The sequence below is a fragment of the Netta rufina genome, assembly GCF_964035555.1.
Source record: "Netta rufina genome assembly, chromosome: 1".
NCBI classification, from domain to species: Eukaryota; Metazoa; Chordata; class Aves; order Anseriformes; family Anatidae; genus Netta; species Netta rufina.
In genome coordinates this window covers 76475210-76498206 of record NC_140123.1, presented here as the reverse complement: position 1 = coordinate 76498206, position 22997 = coordinate 76475210, and the positions used below count along the sequence as shown (strand labels likewise).

The 22997-nt window shown below is 41.1% G+C and overlaps 1 protein-coding gene across 2 annotated transcripts in view; it reads right to left on the bottom strand.

Moving 5' to 3' along the window:
- The window catches only part of SHROOM2 (shroom family member 2), a gene marked incomplete at its 5' end in the record, with an annotated part of 122603 nt that overhangs the window by 67293 nt on the left and 32313 nt on the right, over positions 1 to 22997 (bottom strand). For both annotated transcript variants that reach the window (XM_084305560.1, XM_084305561.1), the window contains one exon: positions 5418 to 5569. In XM_084305560.1, coding sequence (XP_084161686.1) covers positions 5418 to 5569 — 152 coding nt within the window. The remainder of the gene's footprint in view (positions 1 to 5417; positions 5570 to 22997) is intronic.

Below are 22997 nucleotides of genomic sequence, written 5' to 3'. Positions count from 1 at the left end.
GCAGCGTTCATCTGTTACAAATACCCACTCATGAACAGTGCATACAGAAAGAGCTGCAGAGCAATTACAAGAAACATTGGTAGAGAAGATTTACCACCCCTGCCGACTTCTTACAGCATATGCATGCATGTACGGCCTTAGAAAGCCGTATCGCAGTTTCCTAGGTATTTCCAAAGTCTGGCTGGAAATATAGGCACCAGAATCTCTCTTCTTGGGCAGTAACGCCACAGCTGTAATTTTCCAAAAGGATAGATAATGTTTACTAGTCATCAACCCCAGTTCTGCTGTAATAAACCCTAGTTCAAGAAGTAATGAACATAAAATTTAATGGCAAAATAGACTTTTTAGTCCTGCCGAAGAGTGGTTCTCCACAAATGCATTTGGCTTATTGTTCAATGCTTAACCATAACGATGGACCAAATATTTTTAACACTTGCTTACAATCTGCAGAACTACATATATTTTTAGATTTGTCTCCTATACTATTTTTGACAGCTAAAAACTTGAACTATCAAGTTACCAAACACAGGTAAGAGACAGAATTCACAGTCCTCAAATCTTATCATCTTTCAGAAAACACAGACCCCTCATCTTTACAATCCATCTCATGATTTGATGCTGTCAAGTTTTAACAGTACTCCCATGGCCAAAAAGAGCTGAGAAGTCCACAGCTAGCTGCTCCACTAGCAGGAAATGCGTAAGACTGGATTCCCTGTTACGTTACAGAAAACCCATGATGGAGAGGTCACTGGTGCTGTTAAACACGTGTGTGTGCAGCACGTGCCAAGATTTCTGTGATCTCCCATCTGAATGTTGTAAAAGACTGGAAGGTTTTTGTTCCAGGGTTTCAGCTCAGTCATCAGCTTCTGAAACCATCGTGCACAATCTTGGAGCCCTCAGGACAATTACTGAAAGCTCTGCTTTTAAGGTGCTTCAATTAAAATGCTGTTCCCCTCTCCATGAAGTGCCATGTGAACAAAGATTACCCTAACTTTCCATGTTCAGCAGTTTGTAGTGCAGCTCTCGTAGCACTCGCTCCCAGTACCAGGATTCAGCAGAGCACATTTCAGTGTTCACGCTACACTTCTGGTGTTAACTCTGTCCTCACCCTCTTCCCCTCTCCCTTCTGTAGCAAAGGGCTCTCCTCAGCATTGCAAAGGCAACTTGCATTTTCCCCACAGAAAGGCATCAAAAAAGCCCACTACTTGAAGGAGAAGGAAACATGCCTGCTCACGTGTACTGGTTCTCGGGAGCTGGCAGCTCCTCCAGAACGGGTCAAATTAAGCCAAGTCCAGCTCCGTGCCACCAGCAGACCCTGCAGAAGAAGTCCATGGCTACTCTTCCCCTTGCCACTAACACAGGATTGAAGCAGCCAACAGGACAATCCCACCAAACATCTCAGGGTGGCCCCCAAAGGCCACACAATCCCAGCTCTGCCTCTAACTGAGCACAAATGGAAGCCCCACCTGTGTGCCAATTTTTAACAAGTTAACATAAATCTCATGAGTTCACAGTGAAAAAATACTCCATACTTTCACAGCTTTATGTCATTTGCTCGTGTCTAGCATGTGCAAAGGCATGGAGATTGTATTTAATAACTGGAAGAGAATTTAAGTTCGAAGGGGACGCAGAAAAACTAATTATTCTTAATATGATAATCACCTTAGTGTCAACACTCGGAGCAGTTCTAGATGTGCGTATGCAGACACGCATACATCTTTTCCAAAAGAAATTCACGTACAATTCCTGTAAGAAATGTCCTAAGCACACTTTCTATCTTCCCAAGATAGGAATCTACTCAAGAAATGACTCAGTACTACAGTGAAGAGCTAGCATGCAATTAAGGTGTATTGTTTTGACAAATCCACTTGAGAAAACAACACAAAGCCTCCTGAGTCCTCACTTAATCCAAGACCAAAGGTACACTGCACTTGTTCAGCCATCAATACCTGTAAGCTACTTAAAGTGTGTTTGTTGTTGAGCCTGTTGCGCAGTTTAGATTTGGCTTAGACCACAAATATGCAGGATCCAAAAAAATAAGGCCAAGTATGTGTGCCGGTAGCCAGCAAATTTATGCTTAGTATTTGTGCTTAGTATTTGGTACTGCAGTCATTTTTGCTTAGAAACAAGTGCCTTTTTTTTTTTTTTTTTCTTTCTCTCCTAATGTAGTTCAAGCATCAGATTCTTTAAAAATAGTGGGAAAAAATAATTTTGTGGAAGCCAGGTACCACTGCTGGACCACAATATTCAAACCAGAAACTTTTGCTACAGTCACAATTTAATTACGTGAATGAAACACGTTCCTCACTATGGCAACAGTTTTTTCCTTGTTCTTGGCTTTAGCTAAATTAGACTTCTGAAACAAAAATAGCATGCCCTACTGCTTCCCAGGTACAGAAATAACGAGATCTATGTGAGACCAGGGCTTGGCGTTACTGCATGGAAGAGTGACCCATGTGGAAGAATTTCACATGAATGTGCTTCTCAGAAGTGCTGAATAAAACCTGATTTTCCTGACGTTCACAGGAAGTTCTCTACATTCCAGAAGAACTTTGTTAAGAAGTAAATTTTGCCACATTGTGATAATTTTCAAAGCATTTGCTTTTTAGTTCTGGATGAATCTAGAAATAGTTAACATAAGCAACCCTGAGAAATCTTGGCTTCTCAAGCTAATTCCCACCAATATCAAGGACAAAAGTGAGTGAAAACTAAGATTCTTTAAGCCTCCAAGGCTGGGTCGTTGAGCTTCAAACTGCTTGTCTGTTTTGTGCTTCAAATTATCACGCTGGTATCCCTGGGGAATAGCATGTTAAATCAATGCTATAGAAAAGCATCATTCCGCTAGACAAAGGATATACAGGGCAAGCAGACAAAAAGATGCTAAGACAACTTGAAGATCAATACATCATCTCATATATATAACTCAATGAAAAGGAATTGTGGGACTATCCCCGCTCTCCCCAGAGAACAGTCAGGGTGGATCTAAAGAAAACTGAAATAGTCTAAAAATGCTAAGGCAGCCATTTCAAGATCGCTGTAAGCAATTAAAGTGCAGACTGCCTCTGAAAGTGGTGGTCCTATCCAGCTGAAAACCTACTTCCCCAAGTAATTTTGCAGTCAGATCAGTCCCCTGATCCAATTCAATCCAGACCTGCAGGAGTGCTCACACAAAGACTACACAACTGGCCTGCTTAAAGACAGGACTGTTTAAAGCACTCATAAAAATTCAGCCTAAGATTTAGGGCAAACAGCACAAAACAATGCTGTTGTTCAAACCATAACTTCTGGAAGAAAGCATGCAACAAGGCTTTTATAAAAACCTGCATCATTTGAACTTCCAACAGGAAAAGAAAAGCTGTTTCGGCACACAGACAGCAGTGCATGGGAACAAGTTGGCCAAGAATAAAATGAAACTGGGTGTTTAAAGGTTTCTGACCGTCAAAGGACTGATGTCCTAAGGCAACTTTCCAACAGAAAGAGCAAAGTTGAAAAACCACAAACAAAAACCCTAGCTAATTTCATTCAGTATGTTTTATTAAATTTTATCTAATATTATGCAGGCTTGCCAATGACCCAAAAGGCTCTTGCCTGTTTGGGGAGCTCTGGAAGCCTTAATGAATTTAGGACAAAAATGTTTTCCCTAACAACACCCACTATTTCAGCCTCTTGGCCAGAACAGCTAGGTTGCCTGCGACCGCTGCACAGGCATATGCTAAGGAACGAAAAAGAGGAGCGCTGAGAAAGGACTGACGAAAATCCATCAGCTTTGCACCAAGCTGCATGCAGGCGTGCATAGCAATGGGGCTCTGCTGCCTGCAAAGAATGGCCACAAATCCCTAGCAGCAAATCAGGGCTTGACTAGCTGTAGGAAAGTTCTCCAAAAGCATGGAGTGAAGTACTTACGAATTTCATGAATGTCTTAGGTGAGTCTACTACTAGGGTATTTCAGCAACAAACCTGTCATTTCCAAAGATAGATCAGAATTCACAGATCTGAGCAAGTTGCTATCACACAACTGAAAAGCATCATGAAAGAGGGAATCTTTCCACTAGGTCTGAAGCTATTTGTTATAATTAAGACTTGCTGCCTTGGCAGATTCTTCAGTGTCTATAAAACTTCTCAACCCTGAAGTTCTCCCTTTCTGTGACAGAAACAGCTGCTGTAAGCTTCACTAACAAAACTTTTTCACCAGAATAGCCAACACAAATTGAAACTGCTGAACATCAACATGATGTACAATAGTTGTGCATGCATTTTATTTTATATTTATTATCTTCAGAGCTACAAAAATTTTGTATGTGCTTCTGGAAGTAGCTATTGGCAACAACATAAATTCTGTTACCTGCAAAAGAGATTCACGTTCCCCTAACTGCTTCTGTCAAAAGCACCTTCTTAAACCAAAGGCGAAAAGCATGGTTACATACCTCTCATCTGTCAGTGTTTTTTCACATATAGTCCTCATCTGAGACAGTTTCAGAACACTTACTATATTTATGGGCTGGCTGATCATACAAGTCAAACCCAATTCTCAGCATTTTCGGTGTTGCAACAAAATTCTTTTCTGATTCCGCCAAAGACACCCAAAATTCCCACATGAAAGTCTAGTTGGTATAATGCAATTCTAACGTAATTAGAAAGTTCTGATTCACCAGAATACAAAATTAGTGAGCAAGATTTCTTGTTCAAATTTCCTGTTTTATTTTTTTTCAGAACTTATCAGATTTATCCTGCATTTAGCATCTGTTCAAAAGCCAAAATTCTTTTATGAAGCTTATTTTTACTTAAATGAGTTTTTTAAAAAAGCATGAACTTAAGTGTCATAAATCAAAATGAGAATACAAAGTTTCCATATCACAACTATGTTCTATTTTGATAAATATTTTCAATTTTTCCCTTAACTAATACATAGCTGACAGCACTCTTTAACCAAACCACATGAGAAATGTTTGAAATCCCAAATATTCTCATAAATGTTCCCATGAAAGTATTCACGGGAAAACAGTTTTCCAAAAGTTTCACATGTAACCCCCTACTCAGAGTCAAACTGGTATGCACTGCAAATGTACCAGAAAGCATGACCAATGTCTGCTCACCAAATACAGAAGCAGCAGGGCAGGCTGGACAGTTTGCTTCAGTCCCCGTATTTCAAGAGGGCAGGAAGGAACAGAGTACCAATTCCTACCACTACAACAGTATTCACAGAATACAATGCCTCAGTTCTTGCTCTGATCAATACGCTACCTCTGCCTACATCTTCTTCCATAACGATCCTCTGTTCAAGAAGTAACACTACATAATATGAACATCAATAGCACTAAATGAAAGCCATTATCTTGCCAACTCTCGGCAAATTTTGTTGTTCAATAATGTAAAGACTGGAACATATTTGGTTTTCCAGCTGAATGTCACGAGCTTACCTTTTTACCACAAGCTTTAGCGTCTTGTGTGAGCCTTTCACCAGACAGATTGCTTCTTGTCGGAAACCAGAGAGGCCCACATCATTGATGCCAACAATTTCATCCCCAGCCAGTAACTTGTCCACAGACACAGCTTTGCTCCCATCTTCAATCTGAAGAGAAAGCAAACCAAATGGTAGAATTATTAAGGTTGCATAATGACACTTTAAAACATGTTAATGAGCTTTCAATATTGGCTTCATACAATAACTATTACAGTAATTAAGTGGTTAAAATAATTGAAAAAAATTCCAAACACTATAAAGAATATGATACAGAGACGATCAGATTAGGAAAAAAAAAAAAAAAGGTATGAGGGAAACTATCTGAGAAAAGTAGGAAGCTTAATGGAAATTTGAGAGTCAAAAAATCTGTCATCTGAAGGTCTCTTCAATACGGTACAGGTAATCATAGTTGCAAATAGAGCTTTGGGCAGGCACCTTAAATCTATTTCTCCAGAAAAGGTAACCAGTGATAGTAACCACATAGTCGATAACATTAACCACACAGTCAGCTCCACAGAACTGGCATTCTGTGAAGCTACACAATATTGCATAACAACCTGGTCTGGAAAATAAACTGATTTTCATCAGGCATATACCATTTTGGAAAATATCTGAGAATTTACGGTCCATACAGCTAACTAACAGCTCTGGCTAGAGGAAGAGGTTTTGGTCTGAGATCTAAGGCATTAAAATAATGTGTCACACTGCTGAAGAACATAGCCATGCTAAGGGATATTCACTGAAAGGTTATTTTGCTTCTATGGGCCTCTCTGGTATGCATTCAATTCTTACAGAACTATTGATTATATGCAGTGAAACACGTACGCAACAAATTTAACAGCTGGTTTGGGGCAGTTCCCACAATGACGAAGGAAGCCAGCCCATTACAAGTTGCCCATTTTTTAATTTAAAATAAATCCCAAAAGCTTGATCAGCCAGACTAACAAGTACCAACAGCTTAAGCTGATTTCAAGCACAGCTGTAGGTGTTGAAGACTTTGCAAGTCAGGCCCTCAGCTTTCTCGGTTTGTTCCCTTCCCTTTTGCTGTCAACACAGCCTCCAGCCTCTCAGATGATCTATGCATCTAGATTTTTTATTCATCCCTCATTTGCTCATAATCCATATCCTACCTCTTCTTACTGACTTGACACTTCGTGTTCAAAGCAAAGATTTTAATTTATGTCTTCATTACATTTTGTGTCGACTACAGTATCTCCAAGTCCCTCATTATTAAATGTCTGTGAACCTACAAAGAAGAATTCCGTGTAATTGCCCCAACTGCACAAAGCTTCATAAAGTACAACCATCTTCTAAGGCACCGAAGTCAATCAACAATGAGATAAATCCAGAGGAAACCTAACTTCATGAACTGTGGTGCTCACAGTACAGGTTTTAAGGATACTCCTGCAAAGAAAGTCTAAATTAAATAACCTAATAAAATAAGCAATATCTCTTGATGAAAGTACATTAGGATGATCTCATACACCACAGCAATCTCATTTCATGCACATAAAAGCTCTCTTTATGTAATTTCAGGATAGATGTCTTAAAAATCTTCAGACCTTTAAATCTAAGCCAAAAAGAATGCCATGTAAAATGCTTAGTCTTATACGCCATTCTAAAACACTCATTATTAATACTAATCAAGCAACTTAATTTCCAGAACTTCTTATCTTAATAAAAACACAGATAATTAAAGACAGAGCGAGTCTCTACATCCTGATACATCTAGCTCTCAAGCTGTGACCTGCCTCTGACCTGCCTGCGTATCTTCTGAATGTCAAGAATTTACCAGAATATTGAATTCTCAGTTCAAATCTACAGTGAAGTTGAAAGCCGGGGAGCCACAGTGGAAATCACTTAAATGCACGGGAAGAGTTTCGTTTACAATTGTTGAGAATTGAGCGGCTGCCATCTGAGGAGCCCTGAAGCCAGGCAGAGCTAAACAAGAGAACAAGCAACTGGGGATTCATGAATCACAACCCTCTGAAGAGGCAATCTCAAGTCCTTCAACTGTCCAGATGCATTTCTGGGTTGCTTCTAAATAAACTACATTTGGAGGTCTGAAGCCCAGTAGGTCAGAAAAGCAGAGGGAAAACCTTAATGAAAAGCAGAGTTGAATCACTAGAAATGTAGAGAGAAGTTCAGGCAGAGGTGGGAAAAAAGAGGAAAAATATGTTGTAGGAGCACACATTTTAAACTGCAAAATGTAAGTGCCAACTAGTTGCAGCTCAGCAAGGTACCAACTTAACAACAAGGGGCGAGAAGCCTGTGTGCCACCTGGATGTCAACAATTCAGAAGGCTGGGCTTGAAGACCTTGACAGGGTCTTTTTTTTTTGTCTTAAAAAAAAAAAAAAAAATCTGTCTCCTAGGGTTTCAAGGAATGTTCATTGTTCTCTGTAAGCATGTTTGTTTTTTCTTTAGGCTGGCAATGCACTGACTGCAGGGAGTATTCAGTTACCCCCTCTGAGTTTTCATTTCAGCAGGGAGACTACACATTCCACACGGTGCATGCTTTCCAAACAGACTCTGGCTGTCCAAAACAACATTAATCAAAAAAAAAAAGAAAAAAAAATTAAAAATAACAACAAAACGAAACATCAAAACCACACACACACACACAAAAGCATATCAAAACCTAAGGACAGAGCTGAAGCAATCCTCCTGAAAGCTGGAAGTGGCTTTCTTTAATACACTGCCTCCAAATCAGTTGCAGCTAGGGAGAATAAAACTACACATCCATTCACAGTAGAAGTCCCCCTGAGCTGAACAAATTGAAACATAAATCTTTCTTACCGGCTTTACCTCAGGTCACTGACTGACTGCATGAATGCGGTCATCCCACTTGACAATGCACTTTTAGTGGAAATGGGAATGTTAGCTAGACAGGAAAAATACAGTTTCTTCAGTTACACTGATGACTAAAAAAAGCATTAGATTTTACATACATCTAATGAAACACAGCCAAAAAAAACATGAGGAAAAGACTCTTTGAAAATATTGCACTTGCCTGCTCTGCCCAACCTTTCACAGTGCCATTCCAGTTGCTCTTCTTTCTCTTTTTTTGTTTACTAGGTTTTGCCATTTATTACTTTTATTTATTCAGCTGTTGATTTATTTTCCACCTCATCAGACCTGTAAATCCCAACCTTCATAAATGTTTTAGCACTAGCAACTACACTCAAAAATTTCACCATTATTTTTCACACCTCAACCATTTATGTATTGCTCTCATTCACCTATGGGGTTAACTGTGCTATGCATGGCAGGATTTAAACCCACCTTTTAAGATTTAAGCTCATATTGTTCATCTAACATCCAATTTTTTTCTGAAATTCAGGTTCCCAGAAAAACTAGCTGTACAGAGCTGAAAACAAACCCTTGAAAATGCCAAGGGAGGTGTTAAGATGAAGCCTTACAAGAAAGTCAACAAGAAGAGATCTGCCTCAGTCATGGTCAGCAGGCAGATGGGTCAGGACATAGCCCTGAGCAAACCCTCTGCTCAATCTGGAATGCTTGCAGGAACTGAAAGTCCTTGAAGTGTACATCTCAATGCCTTTACAGCAATACCAGGAAACTAAAGACACAGCCAAGGAAATCAACACCTTATTTTCTTATAAATAAGAGACCTAAGCCTTCAAAAAACCTGTATAGTTACACTGCCCACCTTGGATGAGCAAGGAAAAGTTCCAGAAATCTCAAACCATCTTTTCAATAATGTATTAACGACTCGCACCCCTCTTATTATGCTAAATCAACAAGATTAAACAGCATGACTTCCTATCCTTAGCAGGGATGCTGATACTGCTACAAAAAAGTGTTTTCAAGAGGAGAGGAAGAGGATGTTTGCTGATGAAAAGCATCTGTTTAGACAATCCCCAACTCTCACTTTGTCCCTGATGACCTCCCTGCGTCCAAGAGCAAAGGCAAATTTTGGGATCCATGCATCAGCGAGGATTGGAACCAGAGACTTCTGCTGTCATAACAGTATTGATATGAACTGCTTTATCTTCCCAAAGTTATTCCTGCTTATCATATCCCCAAAAGAGGAAGAGACGCTGATACAAGAAACATATGTAGATAATGGTTAGGACAAAAATGGTGCGAATGAAAAAACAACACCCATGTAGTGCAGTATGTGAAATTCTTTCTGTGAAAAGGAGAAAGGGCTTTCACATGGGGGAAGAGCTGGGGGGGAAAAGTGTAACAGCTAGCCACACAAACACATTCCAGGGACACTTACAAGTCTGGATTCCCACTGTGGGTAACACATCTGAAAGGGAAAATAACAGCCTATGGTTGGCAGCTTTAAGATGCAGTAATGTTGAGGGGGTGCACCACTGCTAGCATGTGACCCATTAACTTCTGTGTTTACCAGGCCTGATGCTTTACTTTAAATACTCGCATTCCTCTATAGGCACCTGTATAAACAAGCGGGAGCCAGGTTGGGAAGCGCAGTGTCACACGATAGCGCGTTTTGTTTACCACGATGACATCGGGTCAGACTCTTGTCCCGGCTCTCTCTGGGCCGGGTGGGAGACGGGATGGAAACCCAGGCCCAGAAACAAACACAGGAAAAAACAGCTCCACTTATCAGCATTCTGCTATCGGCCATGATAAACTATTTTATCATAACTCACTCCTTGTGCAGCCAAGAAATGATCCTGTGGCTGTTTGCCTTATGAGCATCTAATATGGATTTAAAAAAAGCCCAAACCTAAAAAACTTCGTATGAGATCTTCAGAACAAGTAACACATAGGAAACATTAGCTATTTTGTGTTGCACTGAGTTACACAAAGGAGAAATACCTTCACAGCCAAAACCTGGCATTTGTGTAACTCTGAGGAACCAACAATAAAAGCACAGCGCCAAGTTCAGCAAATCCAGCCCGAGTGGTAAGGCCTGCATTTTCCTGATGGGAAGAAATGCCCCAAATGCTGCTGGGTGTCCACGGCAAAGCGAAGAATCCAGGCAAACCTTCAAGTCAGCACCTGGCCTCTCCACCCCGAAACACCACCTCTCACAGGCCAACAGCCCAAGGGCCCGGTGCCCAAAAAGATGACTACATCTATCACCTTGCTACGCTCAGGCCTATGCAGCGCAGGCCAACACCACGGTCCTGGCGCTGGATGGACCTCCATCAGACAAGTGCCTGCTAACACGGGGCCTCATCTGGAGACGCTCTGTACTAACACAGAAGCCAGTTTAACTTCTGCTTGGTGTCAGCACTTGACACACCAGCCATTGCCTGCACTTGCTCTTGCCCCGATTATTCCTAAACTTCACAGGAAACTTCTAGATTTTAGGGATGTTTGGTCTGGGACAGCACCTTTTTCCACAGGCAGCTTTTTTCCCCCTAAACCTTCAGGGTGGAGGCTCTCCATGGCCCTTTCTAATTGCTTTTTATCTGGTGTACTTAAACATTTGGATATTTTCCCAGCAATCTTCTATTTGCTCAGCATTTTTATTTTGTTTAAAGTATTATATTTTGAAAAGTTGTCACTTGGTACAATTCTTTAAGCACTTGTTCAGTCCTTATACTTGTGTCCACTTGGCCATGCGGATGAAGGGCCTGCTGTCGCTTCCACCCTGACAGGCCATTTTTGTCGAGGATTTAGTACAGCTGTAAAAACAGACTGCAAGCTGAAACCTGACTTCAGAGTTCCTCAAACTAGGAGTGTTTAAAAAGTCCGGAAAAAACAAACAAACAAACACTTTCCTTTCTAAAAGTTAATACTTGAACAGATCATTCAAATCACTAATTTCCATTATGCTATGAGAAGACCATTCTGATCATAAAGCATTAGTCACTGTTTCCATGAGGACCCTGTTACTGTGCCTTCATCTGGTTGCATCGCAGTCCCACTATGGACCTTGCAAATTAAGAAGGACAAACTAAGTACTTGAAGTTAAAAGTCTACTGAATCTTTGCCTCCAGAAGCCAACGAGCACCACTTACATAGGAAAATTTTCAGGAAGAGAGGCTCCACATAGATTTGTAGGTTTGAAAGAAAATAAACTTTCATCGTTCAGGTTAATTTTTTTTTGCCAACTGATTCCATTGTTTCAGCCACAGAAGTTGGAAACATTTCATCATTGTCCAACACTTGTACGAAAATAAATAATAATTTTTTAAAAAACAACAACCAACCAACCAAAGACACACCAGCCCACCATGATGCCTTGAAAGCAAAGAGATAACGTATCAGAAGAAGGAAGGTGGGGGGCTGCCTACTGTCAAGGTTGCTTCCTTTGCTATTAGTATTTGAGCAACGCTAGACAAATTTTACAGCTTCTAAATAAAATTTGCTTTTTCCAGCTCAGTGAGATTTATCCCAGTAGCATTCAGAAAGCATACCCAGGCCTCTACATCCCCACGTGACCCATAGCAGCAGGCCTGCATATACAACAGCTCTGCAGAGCAACTATATCCATACAAAACCCAGGCTTTACGAGGATCTTCCTATACAAGAGCCCCCCCAGGATGAAGCAGGGCAGATCCTGAGCCCCTACAGTGCAAACAACCCCCGGGTGGCACCCAGGTGGCAGGAAGGTGAACGTGGACCCAGCCGTGCTGGAGTAAGAAGGCCAAAATAAGAGTGGAAAAGATGGGGATGATGGAAACGGAGGCGGGGGAAGTGGCCTGCTGCCAGAGCTGGGCCTGAGCCTGGAGAATCCCACCCCCCTTCCTCCCTCATCCCCACCACTCACAACAATGCGTCTGTACCACTTGCAAAGCACAGCTCAAGGTTTTTTGGTTTTCTCCTAGCACCTCATCAGCATCTAGATACCCCCTACAGCTTTTACTTAGTACAGCATTAGTCCAGACAAGCTGCACTCGTCTTATTCTCAAGAACCACTTGAGAAACGCTAACTCCCATTTATTTTTAGCTGACAGCTTGGCTTTTTATTTTACAGAAGATAACGACATCTGACCCACAGGAACCCATCTGAACTCATGGATATGTTACACAGTTTTAAAAATATCTTTCCATCTTTTTTCCAAAGTGACAAAATACTCTGTGTGAGAAAGGAGCTACATGCCTGAGCTGTGAAATAAATGATCAAAAAGCCAAAACAGGACTTCTTTCTCTACATAGAATTTACTTATCCTCACATGCCTTCTATCAGAGTAGTTTGAAAGGGTGAGCTTATACTTGTGCAAATTTACTTACTGATGATTATACATAGGCTGTTTATATATGTAATCTCTGCAGTTAACATTAGGTATTTTTTATAGGCCTACATTTTTGTACTTTCGGTTACTCTGAACAACGATAAGAACGGTTAAAAAAAGAGGTTATGCATAGAAGCAGCTCATTTTATCTTTTCAAACTGATAACAAGAACAGACTTCCAACAGGAAAAATACGACCTGACAAAGCAATCTTTACGATCACAAGGTTCAAGGCTTTTTACTTTGCAGCAACCATATACTTCCACAAGGTTGACTTATCTTTCTGCCTTCCTGTCCATCCCAGGAAAATAATGTCACAGCTTGCCAATGTGCCCTTGACAGTAAAATGCTGAATGCAATCCAGCAGCCTGTGCAACACCACTGCATAACAAGGGAAAGAGTATGACTTACTGACAAAACAAAGCAGAAAACATGGAGTGTCTGTGCGGTCATGCAGGTATGACTGTGCATTAATTACCACGGAAAAGTCCAGTTTCATCAGCCTTGTAGTCTGCTTGTCAAGAAGTCTGATATGCCTCAATGGAAGACTTTGAAAGATCTACTGAATAGCAATTGAGTACTTTCTGAAGAAGTCACCTACCTCATTCAGTCAGTCAGTCTAAATGCTAACTTTCTACGAAACATTTAAGTTGCATTTTCAACAGCTAACAGCTGAAGTTTTCATTTAGGAGCCCACTGCTACACATCGGAGCAAGCAGAACACAGCGTTACACTTCTAAGCATTGCACAGCAGGCATAAGCACTAACGGGAAGAGAATGACGTGCTCTTATAAAAACTGAAATAGCAGCTTCTTCAACAAGAACTTGTCTTGCATTACTCAACTTCCTTAAAAAAACAAAAGCACCAACACAACTTTCAAAACATGTCTTATTTCTTGAGTCCCTTACCCATTCCTCCACAAAGTGTCAGAAGGAAGGTCAGCCTCCTCCTAAATATAAGCCTGCTGACAACGGAGTTTGTTCATTGCATCAACTTTTACTCGCTGTTCAGAAATGATATTCAGACTCACAGAGCACCAGAAGTACAGACTGGAGCCTTAATTTTCCAACATCTTCCTCAACAATTTCAATATTTAAAGCAAAGGTCAAACAAGAAGATATATTTATTCCTCCCTCCCGAGGGCTGCAATAGGCAACAAACCCTAAAACTGTCTTAATTCATCTTAATTCATCTATCATAATCTATACAATCTCACTTCCTGTAAGTATGCAATACTTCAAACTGAATAGACACAAGCACCCATTGCCAAACCACCAACCAAACTCACCTTTTTGCTGCACATTCAATATACAATCCCAATTCTCCTTTCCTAAAGCAATAAAAGGACAGAAGCTAGTGGGATGACTCTCAAAAAAAACAAAAATACATGTTGTTATAGAAGCAAAAAAGGTCTAGGTAACCTTGTCCTTAGTTTCTCCACTGCTCATGTTTATTCCACTTGCAGTCCAGTAAAGGAAGAAAGTTTCCCCCGCTCCACTTTCACCCAGAATTCAAGCACTGAAAAGGTCAAGCAAGCAAACACTGAGGATGGCATTAAATGTATTTCTCTAGGGCAGGAACTGTCACACTGTTGCATCTAACATGGTGAAAAAAGGTTCAGAAAGCAAATTTTAGAGTGGATTGCATGGCATTTTCTGCCCAGGCTGTCCTACCTGCTTAATGTGCAGTGTCTGAACTGTCTGGTGCAGTCAGGCACCAGAGGGCTGCTTATACAGAGAGACTGCCAGTATATCCCATGTGCATCTCTCATGACGCCACAGCAATAAAAGCTGAAAGTATAACAATAACAATCTTAGCAATGTTTTTATTCAATTTATTGAGAAGATGAAACAGTACCCATCTACCTACCTAAGGCATGCAGTTCTCTGAGCAGGGTATGAAATATTCATGCATCTACAATTAAGCACCAACATCTTAAGTTTATTCTGAGTCATGAAACGGAAATAAGCAAAATTTAATTCTGCGGAGACTAATCTATAGCAATTTGTACCCCCAGGCATCCTTCACCTTGTAGTATCCTGCCCTTTTTCCCCTACCCATTAGTGTTCCTCTGCCATATATTTTAGCTCTAAGAGGTATCTCTTCAAAAATAAATACATTTTTTTTTTTTTTTTTAAACCAAACCTAGCTGCTCACAATTTCAGGTTATCCAATTTGTGCAGCTGTCCTGCGGACTGTTCCTCACCACTCCGTTACTCAGTATCACTGTGGAACCTAAGAAGAAATTCCCTCCTCATGAAAAATTTACCAGAGGAATTAGATATGCAAGCATTCTGGCATCTCTATGAGTACCCTGCCACCTTTTCTCTGCTTTAGAGGTCTAATGCTTCCTAGGATAAATGAGAGATAATTAACCAGTATGATGATTACACTGGGCCATGTAATTCATACTCACTTGACAAAGGTTATTTTTTTCTTAAGGAATTACAGCACTGTGCTGTGAATTAGCAGCTAATGTATGAAAATCACCAGGGAGTAAAACAAGGGAAATTTACAGAAAACATACAAATAGGCGCTTCAAAAGGCTGCATGGATTGAGCAATAAATCCTGATGTAACACAGGAGAATTATTATATTCTGAAATTAGAATATGCTTACTACTCAGAGTGGACATTTTCCAATTTGGCTTTCATTTGTAGCTCCTTCTATTTCTCTCAAAAGCTTCATCATGTAACACATGTTGCTGACATAATGAGCTTTAAGAGCAAGCACATCACTTCAAAGACTTAAAAAAAAAAAAAAAGAAAAAAAAAAGTTTAAAAGAAATACCGAAACTTTACACACTCACGCAATTAGCTGCTTTTCCTGAGTAAGAGAGTATGTATTTAATTATGTCAGAACCACTCAGTTTGACAAACATCTGTATTTCTCTTTGGCAAAAGTATCCGTCAAATGTGCACACACGCTCACTAAAGGACACATCCTGACCGTGTGGCCCAACACTTACAACTCCACGGCACAGCATTTGCTCAAGTATGAGTGGAATTTCGGGGATGAAGGTTTGTACAACAATCCCTGTGCTACAGGAGAAAATTTATAAATAGACTTCTACTTTCCCATATTAGTGGTGGGGTCACTTCATACACACACATGCACATCACACATGTGGCTTACGTCTCACAGTGTTGTCTATGCCGGTGAACCAACCCACTTCCGAGAAGCGTGTGTTGATAGCTGTATGCAGCTATCTTAACCAAAAATTCATGTCTCAGCATACGGGTTGAGGGTGTCAGCATTGCCAGGAGGAGGCCGACTGCTCTAAATACCGTATTGAACAGGAAACTCTGAATCTTTGCTACTGACAGGCAATTAAAGACTGCCTGTGCTGGTGTCCTGAAATGAGCCTGTAACACTGCTAAGGAAACTGAGAATATCGTGGAACCGAGATACTGCCTGTATTATTTATGAACGCCGTGGAACAGCTGTTTTCCTCTGAGACAAGACAGGTCTTAAAAGCCTAGGCTGAAGTATGCAAGAGCTGGCAGCAAAGCAGTATTTTTTTCCACTGTTTGCTCCTCTTTAAGACTTCCCATAGGCAATTTCATACAACCATCTTTACAGAAAAGCCATGCAGTCTTTTGGAGAGCCACTGTGGCCAGCACTTATGCTCAAAACCTGCGTTTCATTCTCAATCCTGTCACCACAAGCCGTCTTCACCCAGAAGCATATCCTGAGCAGAGACCCAATTCTGCAAATGGCAAAGCACAAAGGATTCCTGAGACAAAAACAGTGACTTTTGTTTTATGCCTAAGATCCATGCACCTAGGCTGAGATTTAATGGCAAAGGAGGATTGCTGTAAACACAGGTTTGGAGGATGAAATGTCAAGGTTAATCTTATCCATCTGCAAAGATCATTAGGTCAAAGCACTACAGGACTTAGCTACATTTTGAATTCAACAAAAACATCTAAAATAATAAAAAACAGCAGAGAAACAATCTCTCTGAATAATGTTTACATATTGAAACTGCATACTATGTTAGGACCAATACACAAGTTTGTTTGCACTGTATTTAAATTCAAATTCTGTAATTCTTATGGCCTAAACTGTAGGAAAATACTTTATTTGTGATGGTAAGGGAAAGTTGAAGATTTGACTGATCTGGTAATGACTGATTTGACTGAACTAAAGCCTTCTGGTTTCCAAATGAAGGTGGTTTCTGCATCTTTACATTTTGGGAAGAGGGCCTGACCAGCCTTCTGTAGGGTAACGGGAAGGAAAGTGCAGCATCTGGTAAAGATTCTGTTATAGATCAAAAAATATGATCAGCATTATATTATTCATATCACAAATTCAATCATGAGGATGAAAACTGGTTTTGTTTTGTTTTTAATGCCAACTACAATCAGAGGCATGTAATTCTAACAATACTTTGCTTTCGAAGATGCCTACTGCCTTCCCCTCATGTCTGCCTTCATTTTGGAGCACTTACTGTGCAGGCTTAGGCTTCGCAGGTACAAAACTGCCTGCAGAGCTGAACCATGACACTTCCAGAAACCTGAGTGATATCTTTCATTCTGCTACCACTTCGCAGCTGAAGCTCAAATTTTATAGCTCAGGCTTATTTCAAGCTGTGCATTAGTCTCTGCAATCTTTCCAACAAGGCAGTCTGTTGCCTTGTTTTAATTAGAAATACCTTAAAACAGTTCAAAATTTGACCAAATGAATGAATTTTTAGCCAATTAAACCCTGCTAAATTCTTCCTAGGACCCCTCATTCGTAGTTGCTTGCATAATGACTGGGTGTACTTTAAGATGCTGGTTAAAAAAAATCATCAGAGAGAGTGGTACATTGCTGAGTGCATCCGTCCCTCAGTACTGATGCTGAGGACTAGGCCGCAGCTGAATAGGTTGGCTTTTTATGTGATGGCTCCTAAATCCATCCCTTAAATGCTAATGATGCGTTATGTTTTATTCTCAGCTTATTAGGAAGGGGCTTTGGAAAAGACGTTCTTTTAGCCAGACCTCCGACAGATACGGCACAATCACGGAGAGGAGTAATTGCAGATTTCTCTCCCTGCTCCCACCAGTGTTTATGCACTTCGCATTACTTGTTATTGACTTGAATAACTGGGAACTGAAATCTGTACTTCAGACTGCCCACTCACCTCTCCTCCAAAGAGAGTCCTAGTCACACACCTCTAGAAAAGAAGGACAAAACAAAACCCCTCTGCCCTTTGTACTCTCACCTATCAGGCAGGGATTCCTTCTGCACAACAGCATGGCCCCAGGGAGAGGACAAGGAGCACGGCACATCCCCAACCCCACAGCCTGTGGTTAGGGCAGTCCCCCAGGCTGCAGGGGAGTGGGTTTCAGCCCCCCCCCAGGCAGAGGAAGGAAGCATCTCCCACTTTCTGGAGGGGCACCCTAACATTTGGGTAGGACATAGAAGATGAGCAAGCATCGCTTCTGCTACTAACTGCTTTGGCTTGGTGTTTACAGGGAGAGTACACCTCAACTCAGAAAGAAGGAAAAAGAATTGGGGAGTGAAAAACAGAAAGAGGAGTTCACTCTAAGCTTGCGGTTTGCACATGCACATTGCTACTGCAGTCCTGACTCTCGCAGCTGAGTAAGTGTGGGAGAATGCAGACTCTTTCTGTGCTCAGATGTTCATGTTGGGACATTTCTGTAACAGGTTTCTGGAGGTTTCTATAAGAGGTTTCTGGATTACCTGTTTCAAGCACTTTGCTACCATAAACTCCAGGTTCCAAAAGTCAATGACCAGCTTGTAAACCCTTAGAGGTTTTTTTTTTGTTTGACCTATCTATGCACCTCAAGATTGGCTGATATATTTTTTTTTAGTATTTGTTATCTCAGCTTCTGAAGGTGAACCTTGCTATTTTTGTTAAGAACTGCAATTTCTCCGTTTAACAGGTAAAACAAATGGCATGCTTAAGAGTAGACTTGGAGCTTTTGTTTGTTTAATATTCAAAGAGTGTATTAGCACTACAGATCAAAGTTAAACTAAGAATATATTACAAGCCTCTTACTAAACACATCAGTAAAAAATAATTATTTTGTTTTTAATTAAGACAGCCCTACTCCCTGTATTTTTGTTAGTTTCTCTGTCTCAAGAACAGCTTCAGGACTACAGGAAGTGTGAATTCAGATGACTTAGTTCCTTTTGTATACATACATTTAATGTTTCAGAAACAAACGTTTGTACCTTCAAAGGCACCTTGGCAAGAGAAAAGCATTACACAGACAGACCAGAAAGGCATGCAGCTGTGTGAATCTGGAGGAAAGTCGCACCCGCGTCCTTGGTTTTTGTTCTTGTCTTTTGTCTCCAGAAGGGCAGATTCGCCTTCTGGGAGTACATCCCTAAACGCTCAGCTTCCCGCTAAGCTGAACAACAAGCTCCACTTCCACTGAACTGCGTAGAAAAACACATTTGTTCTTCCAGGGATACAGGAAGGCAGAGGTAGGCTAGCAGCTGTCCATTTAAGTTGGCCCGGATCCATACCACATAACAGGTACGAGCAGCCGAGGTATTGTGCCAACATGGCCTGCAGTTGATGCTCAACAGAGGGAAGAACTGTGGCTTTTTATATTAGGGGGTTTCCAGAGCATGAGTAAGGCTGAAGTGCAGGAAGTTAGATAACTGCTATGAAAGACCTGTAATTCCCATTTATTTATTTGAGGAAAGCTCCTCCTGAGTTCACATTCTTTATCTTCCAAGTTGTGAGAAGTAATCAAGAGGAAACACTTCATGAAACTGTGTCAAGTGCATGGATATTACTTGAAGCAAGCATGGTGTCTCTAGCAGGCAATACCTCTTATTTCCTTCCTTTTCTAACCCACTGGCTCCTGTTTCTGTTCAGAAAAAGCAGGAAACTTGTTACTCTAACATTTAGCTAGTTACCTGAAACTGGAGAGACTGGCTGGCTACATCCAGGATTTTACAGCTACAGCAACAGCAGACAAAAGACAGTTATCAATCATAGGTCTTTTCTTGTCTAGGCATTGGGCATCATCCAGTTTACGTTTACAAATAAATCTCCCTGCTTCTTCCATGTGGTTATCCAAGCCACAAATTTGTTTTTATCCTCTATTCATAGCTTCCTCATTACAAACAGAACTCCTTCTCCCCTCCCTCCTTTTCTAGTTATCTACTGTAGTTATTATTTGCATTCAAACTTTAAGGAACTTTCTGAAAGTACTCTCTGTTTTAGTACATATCCTCTGAATTCTTCACATTTTTACTATTCATATTTTCAAACTTTTTTTTGTACAGTGGTTCTTCCATGAAGTTTAAAGTTCCTCTGTGATCCAGAGGAATATCCATATATACTATTCCCGGAATACTTCTGCACTTGCAGTATCATACATACTATACATCTCTAAGGCACAAAATATAAAGAACTGGCGTCTTAGTTGGCTGGTTTAGTTATTAACAAAAGTGACTGAAGTACTTCTGGAGTCCAATACACAGCTAAGTTGCAGCTAGGAATAAGAAAGGAAGTCTACGAAGAGTCCATTCGTTTTGCTTCAGAGGTACCCTCTCAGTCCTACATGACACAGCCACTATAGTGCTGATTGTATTAAAGGCTACAAGTTTTACCCCCTTCATTGCTTCACTGTAAGCAAATCTCAAGGAGACAGGTAGCGTAAGCTCTATCACACATGCAAAGTTCTCCACAGTGATCTAAAAGATACAGGAGCAGACAGTCTGCTGCCACAGAGCCAGCAATATCATCTGACATCAGAACTATGCCTGCTTATCTCAGTATCAATTTCTCAAGAGCTGAGCACAAAGCAGTGAATAAACAGGTAAGTTAATGTACTTAATAATGTTATGATCTACTCACTAAAATGGCTGAAAGCTGTAAAAATGTAGTAAAAAAAAAAAAAAAGTTTCCCACAAACCGGAAACCAAAAGTTCAAAGCTGAATAATAATGTTGCTCACTTCACCCTAAATCCAAATGTGCATTTTCGAGATTCTTACAGAGAGCCTGTCAAATGCACACAAGGAAAAATGGGCTGAGTTTTAAAACTTGCGCAACTTAAAAAATGGTCTCGTGATAAGGAACACAAGCCTCCTCCGCCTGTTAGTGTTATTAATTGGTAATGCTGCTCCTGAGCACTGGTATTGCATTGCACCTCCTCAGCCTTTCATTCTTCTGGCTTTGCAAATTGAAAACACTTTGTCTTCAGGACGATGATCTAGATGAGGAGGCAATACAAGCAGCTTGTTAATTTTACATATACACAAGGAGCACAATAGCTGCTCTACTTGTCAAGAGGATTTAAAACATAAACAGCACAGGGCCAGAAAAGATACTCATCTAGCAAACGGAGTCTTCTGTCACAAGACCACAAGTAAAAGAGCACAGCTCGTTTACTGACCAAAAGTTTTAGGCAAGGTTTATCAGCAAACATTCAAATCCTGTGCAAAAGAAGAAGAAAGGTCATGTTTTAACCAGCTTTAACATTACAGATATATTCAGTATATTGAATGATACATTTAAAAAGGCACCTTTAAAGCAACTCCATCATTAAATATGTTGTAATTTTCTAAGAAACTACTCAAACTCCAAAAACCTAACTAACCCTCAGCTTCCTGTCACGGAGGAGCACTGCCCTTAACCTCCAAAGAACACAAAGCTAAATAAGGACATGCCCTTGCAGAAATTAATTACTGACACGGCCTGCTTTTATGCTGCACTACTGCCGAACAGGGAAGACCAAAGGGTACTTCCATCCCTCGGCGCACAGCAAGGCCAGGCGGCCTCCTGGCACCGCAGCAGACCAGGGGGATGAAGTGGCCTGGCCATGCTCGCAGGCCGCACGCTGCAGCGCGCCTCCTCGCCCCGAGGTCTCCTCACCCACAGGCCCCCTCACCCCCGCTCTAGGGCACAGCGAGTGACCCCAAGGTGCCACAAAAACATTTATTCAGTGCCTCTGCAGCCGTGTTCCCGTTTGTGCAAACACAGCGTTGTACAGAAGGTCCTGACTGCAGCCTCCTACCTACTCTGAAGGCCCTCTCTCCAGCAGCCATCCCAGCCCCGGCCATGCCTGCTGCAAACACTGGGGTTCTCGACCTGCAAATTACAGTGCGAGGACCTGGGAACAACTGGAGAACCCTGGAGGCAGCGGCTTTCCCTCTTCACCCCGAAATGAAGAACCTTCCCCTTGCTTCCAGGGATACCGCTTGGAGTGTCACTGTGCAGTGCACTGTCACCTTCACACACCCATCTCAAGAACAAATTGTGTTGAAATATTTACAGTATTATAATATTAACAATCTCCTAATCCCATCACATCTGCAGCATGTCTCTGGGGGAAAAAAAGTTACACTGCATGAAAATCAAGTTAGGGATTATCTCTGTTGTTCTGCGGCTGATAAACGTATAGCTGTTTGTATCAGGCCGCGCATTGCTTACAGATGACCCCATCCCAAGCGCTAGGCAAACTGATACAAGTAAGAGACAAAATGCAGAAGCATCCTGCAAGCCATCTAAACCCACTTGTCAGCTCGGTCAACAGCACAAAAGCGCAGGCGATGGTTTTAAGGCCCTTTGCAGAGAGCAGTGCTCCTTTTCAGCGTGCGTGAGAAGACATGCGGGGAAGCATTCAGCCTGAGTTACTGGGGAGCAATCTGACTGAAGTAAGGCACCAAGCACAGCAGTGTGATCCAAATCAAATAACTAGCTGGGGAGAAGGAAACAAAGCAAAATAGCCCGAATCAAAGGAGGCATATTCCCCAGAGGTTGTAAAAATAGTTCTGTGGCTGGAGAGACAAAACACCTCTCTGTTAAATGGACGCACTGGCAACATTTGAGAGCATTAAGGAATTATGCTAGGGTAATGTCCAAACATGTTGAAATTTAACAAGTTTTCTTTAAGACTGATGGAAAACGCCACATGACACCAGTCATGAAAAGCTCAATTTTGTTGTTGTTGCTGTCATTTTTTTTTTTAAAGGAAACTGTACAGATTGCACGAGACAGACCAACAAACAAAATACTGCTATGGAAGATGCATCAAGCCCTGTCCCGTAGTATGAAATAACCATGAATACCTCTGTTGGCATTTAAGCGATACTGTGATATATTTGCTATTGAGCAACACCAAAATAGGACTGCTTCCAAAGACATTTCTATTAAATTCATAGTTTGCTGAGATGCTGGGCAGGCAGACCGGAGACACAGCAGCTTTACCAGCTCATTTCTCAGGGCTGAAGGAGAGCTTTAAGGGAATGCTTGCAGAATGACTAGGCTAGATAAGAAACTCCTCAGCTAGGTTTGGCTAGCTCCCAAACTGAAATGGCTTTAACACAGTACTTTGGAGAGTGATTAAAAAAAATAAGTTATCTAGATCGTAGCATTTAACATCT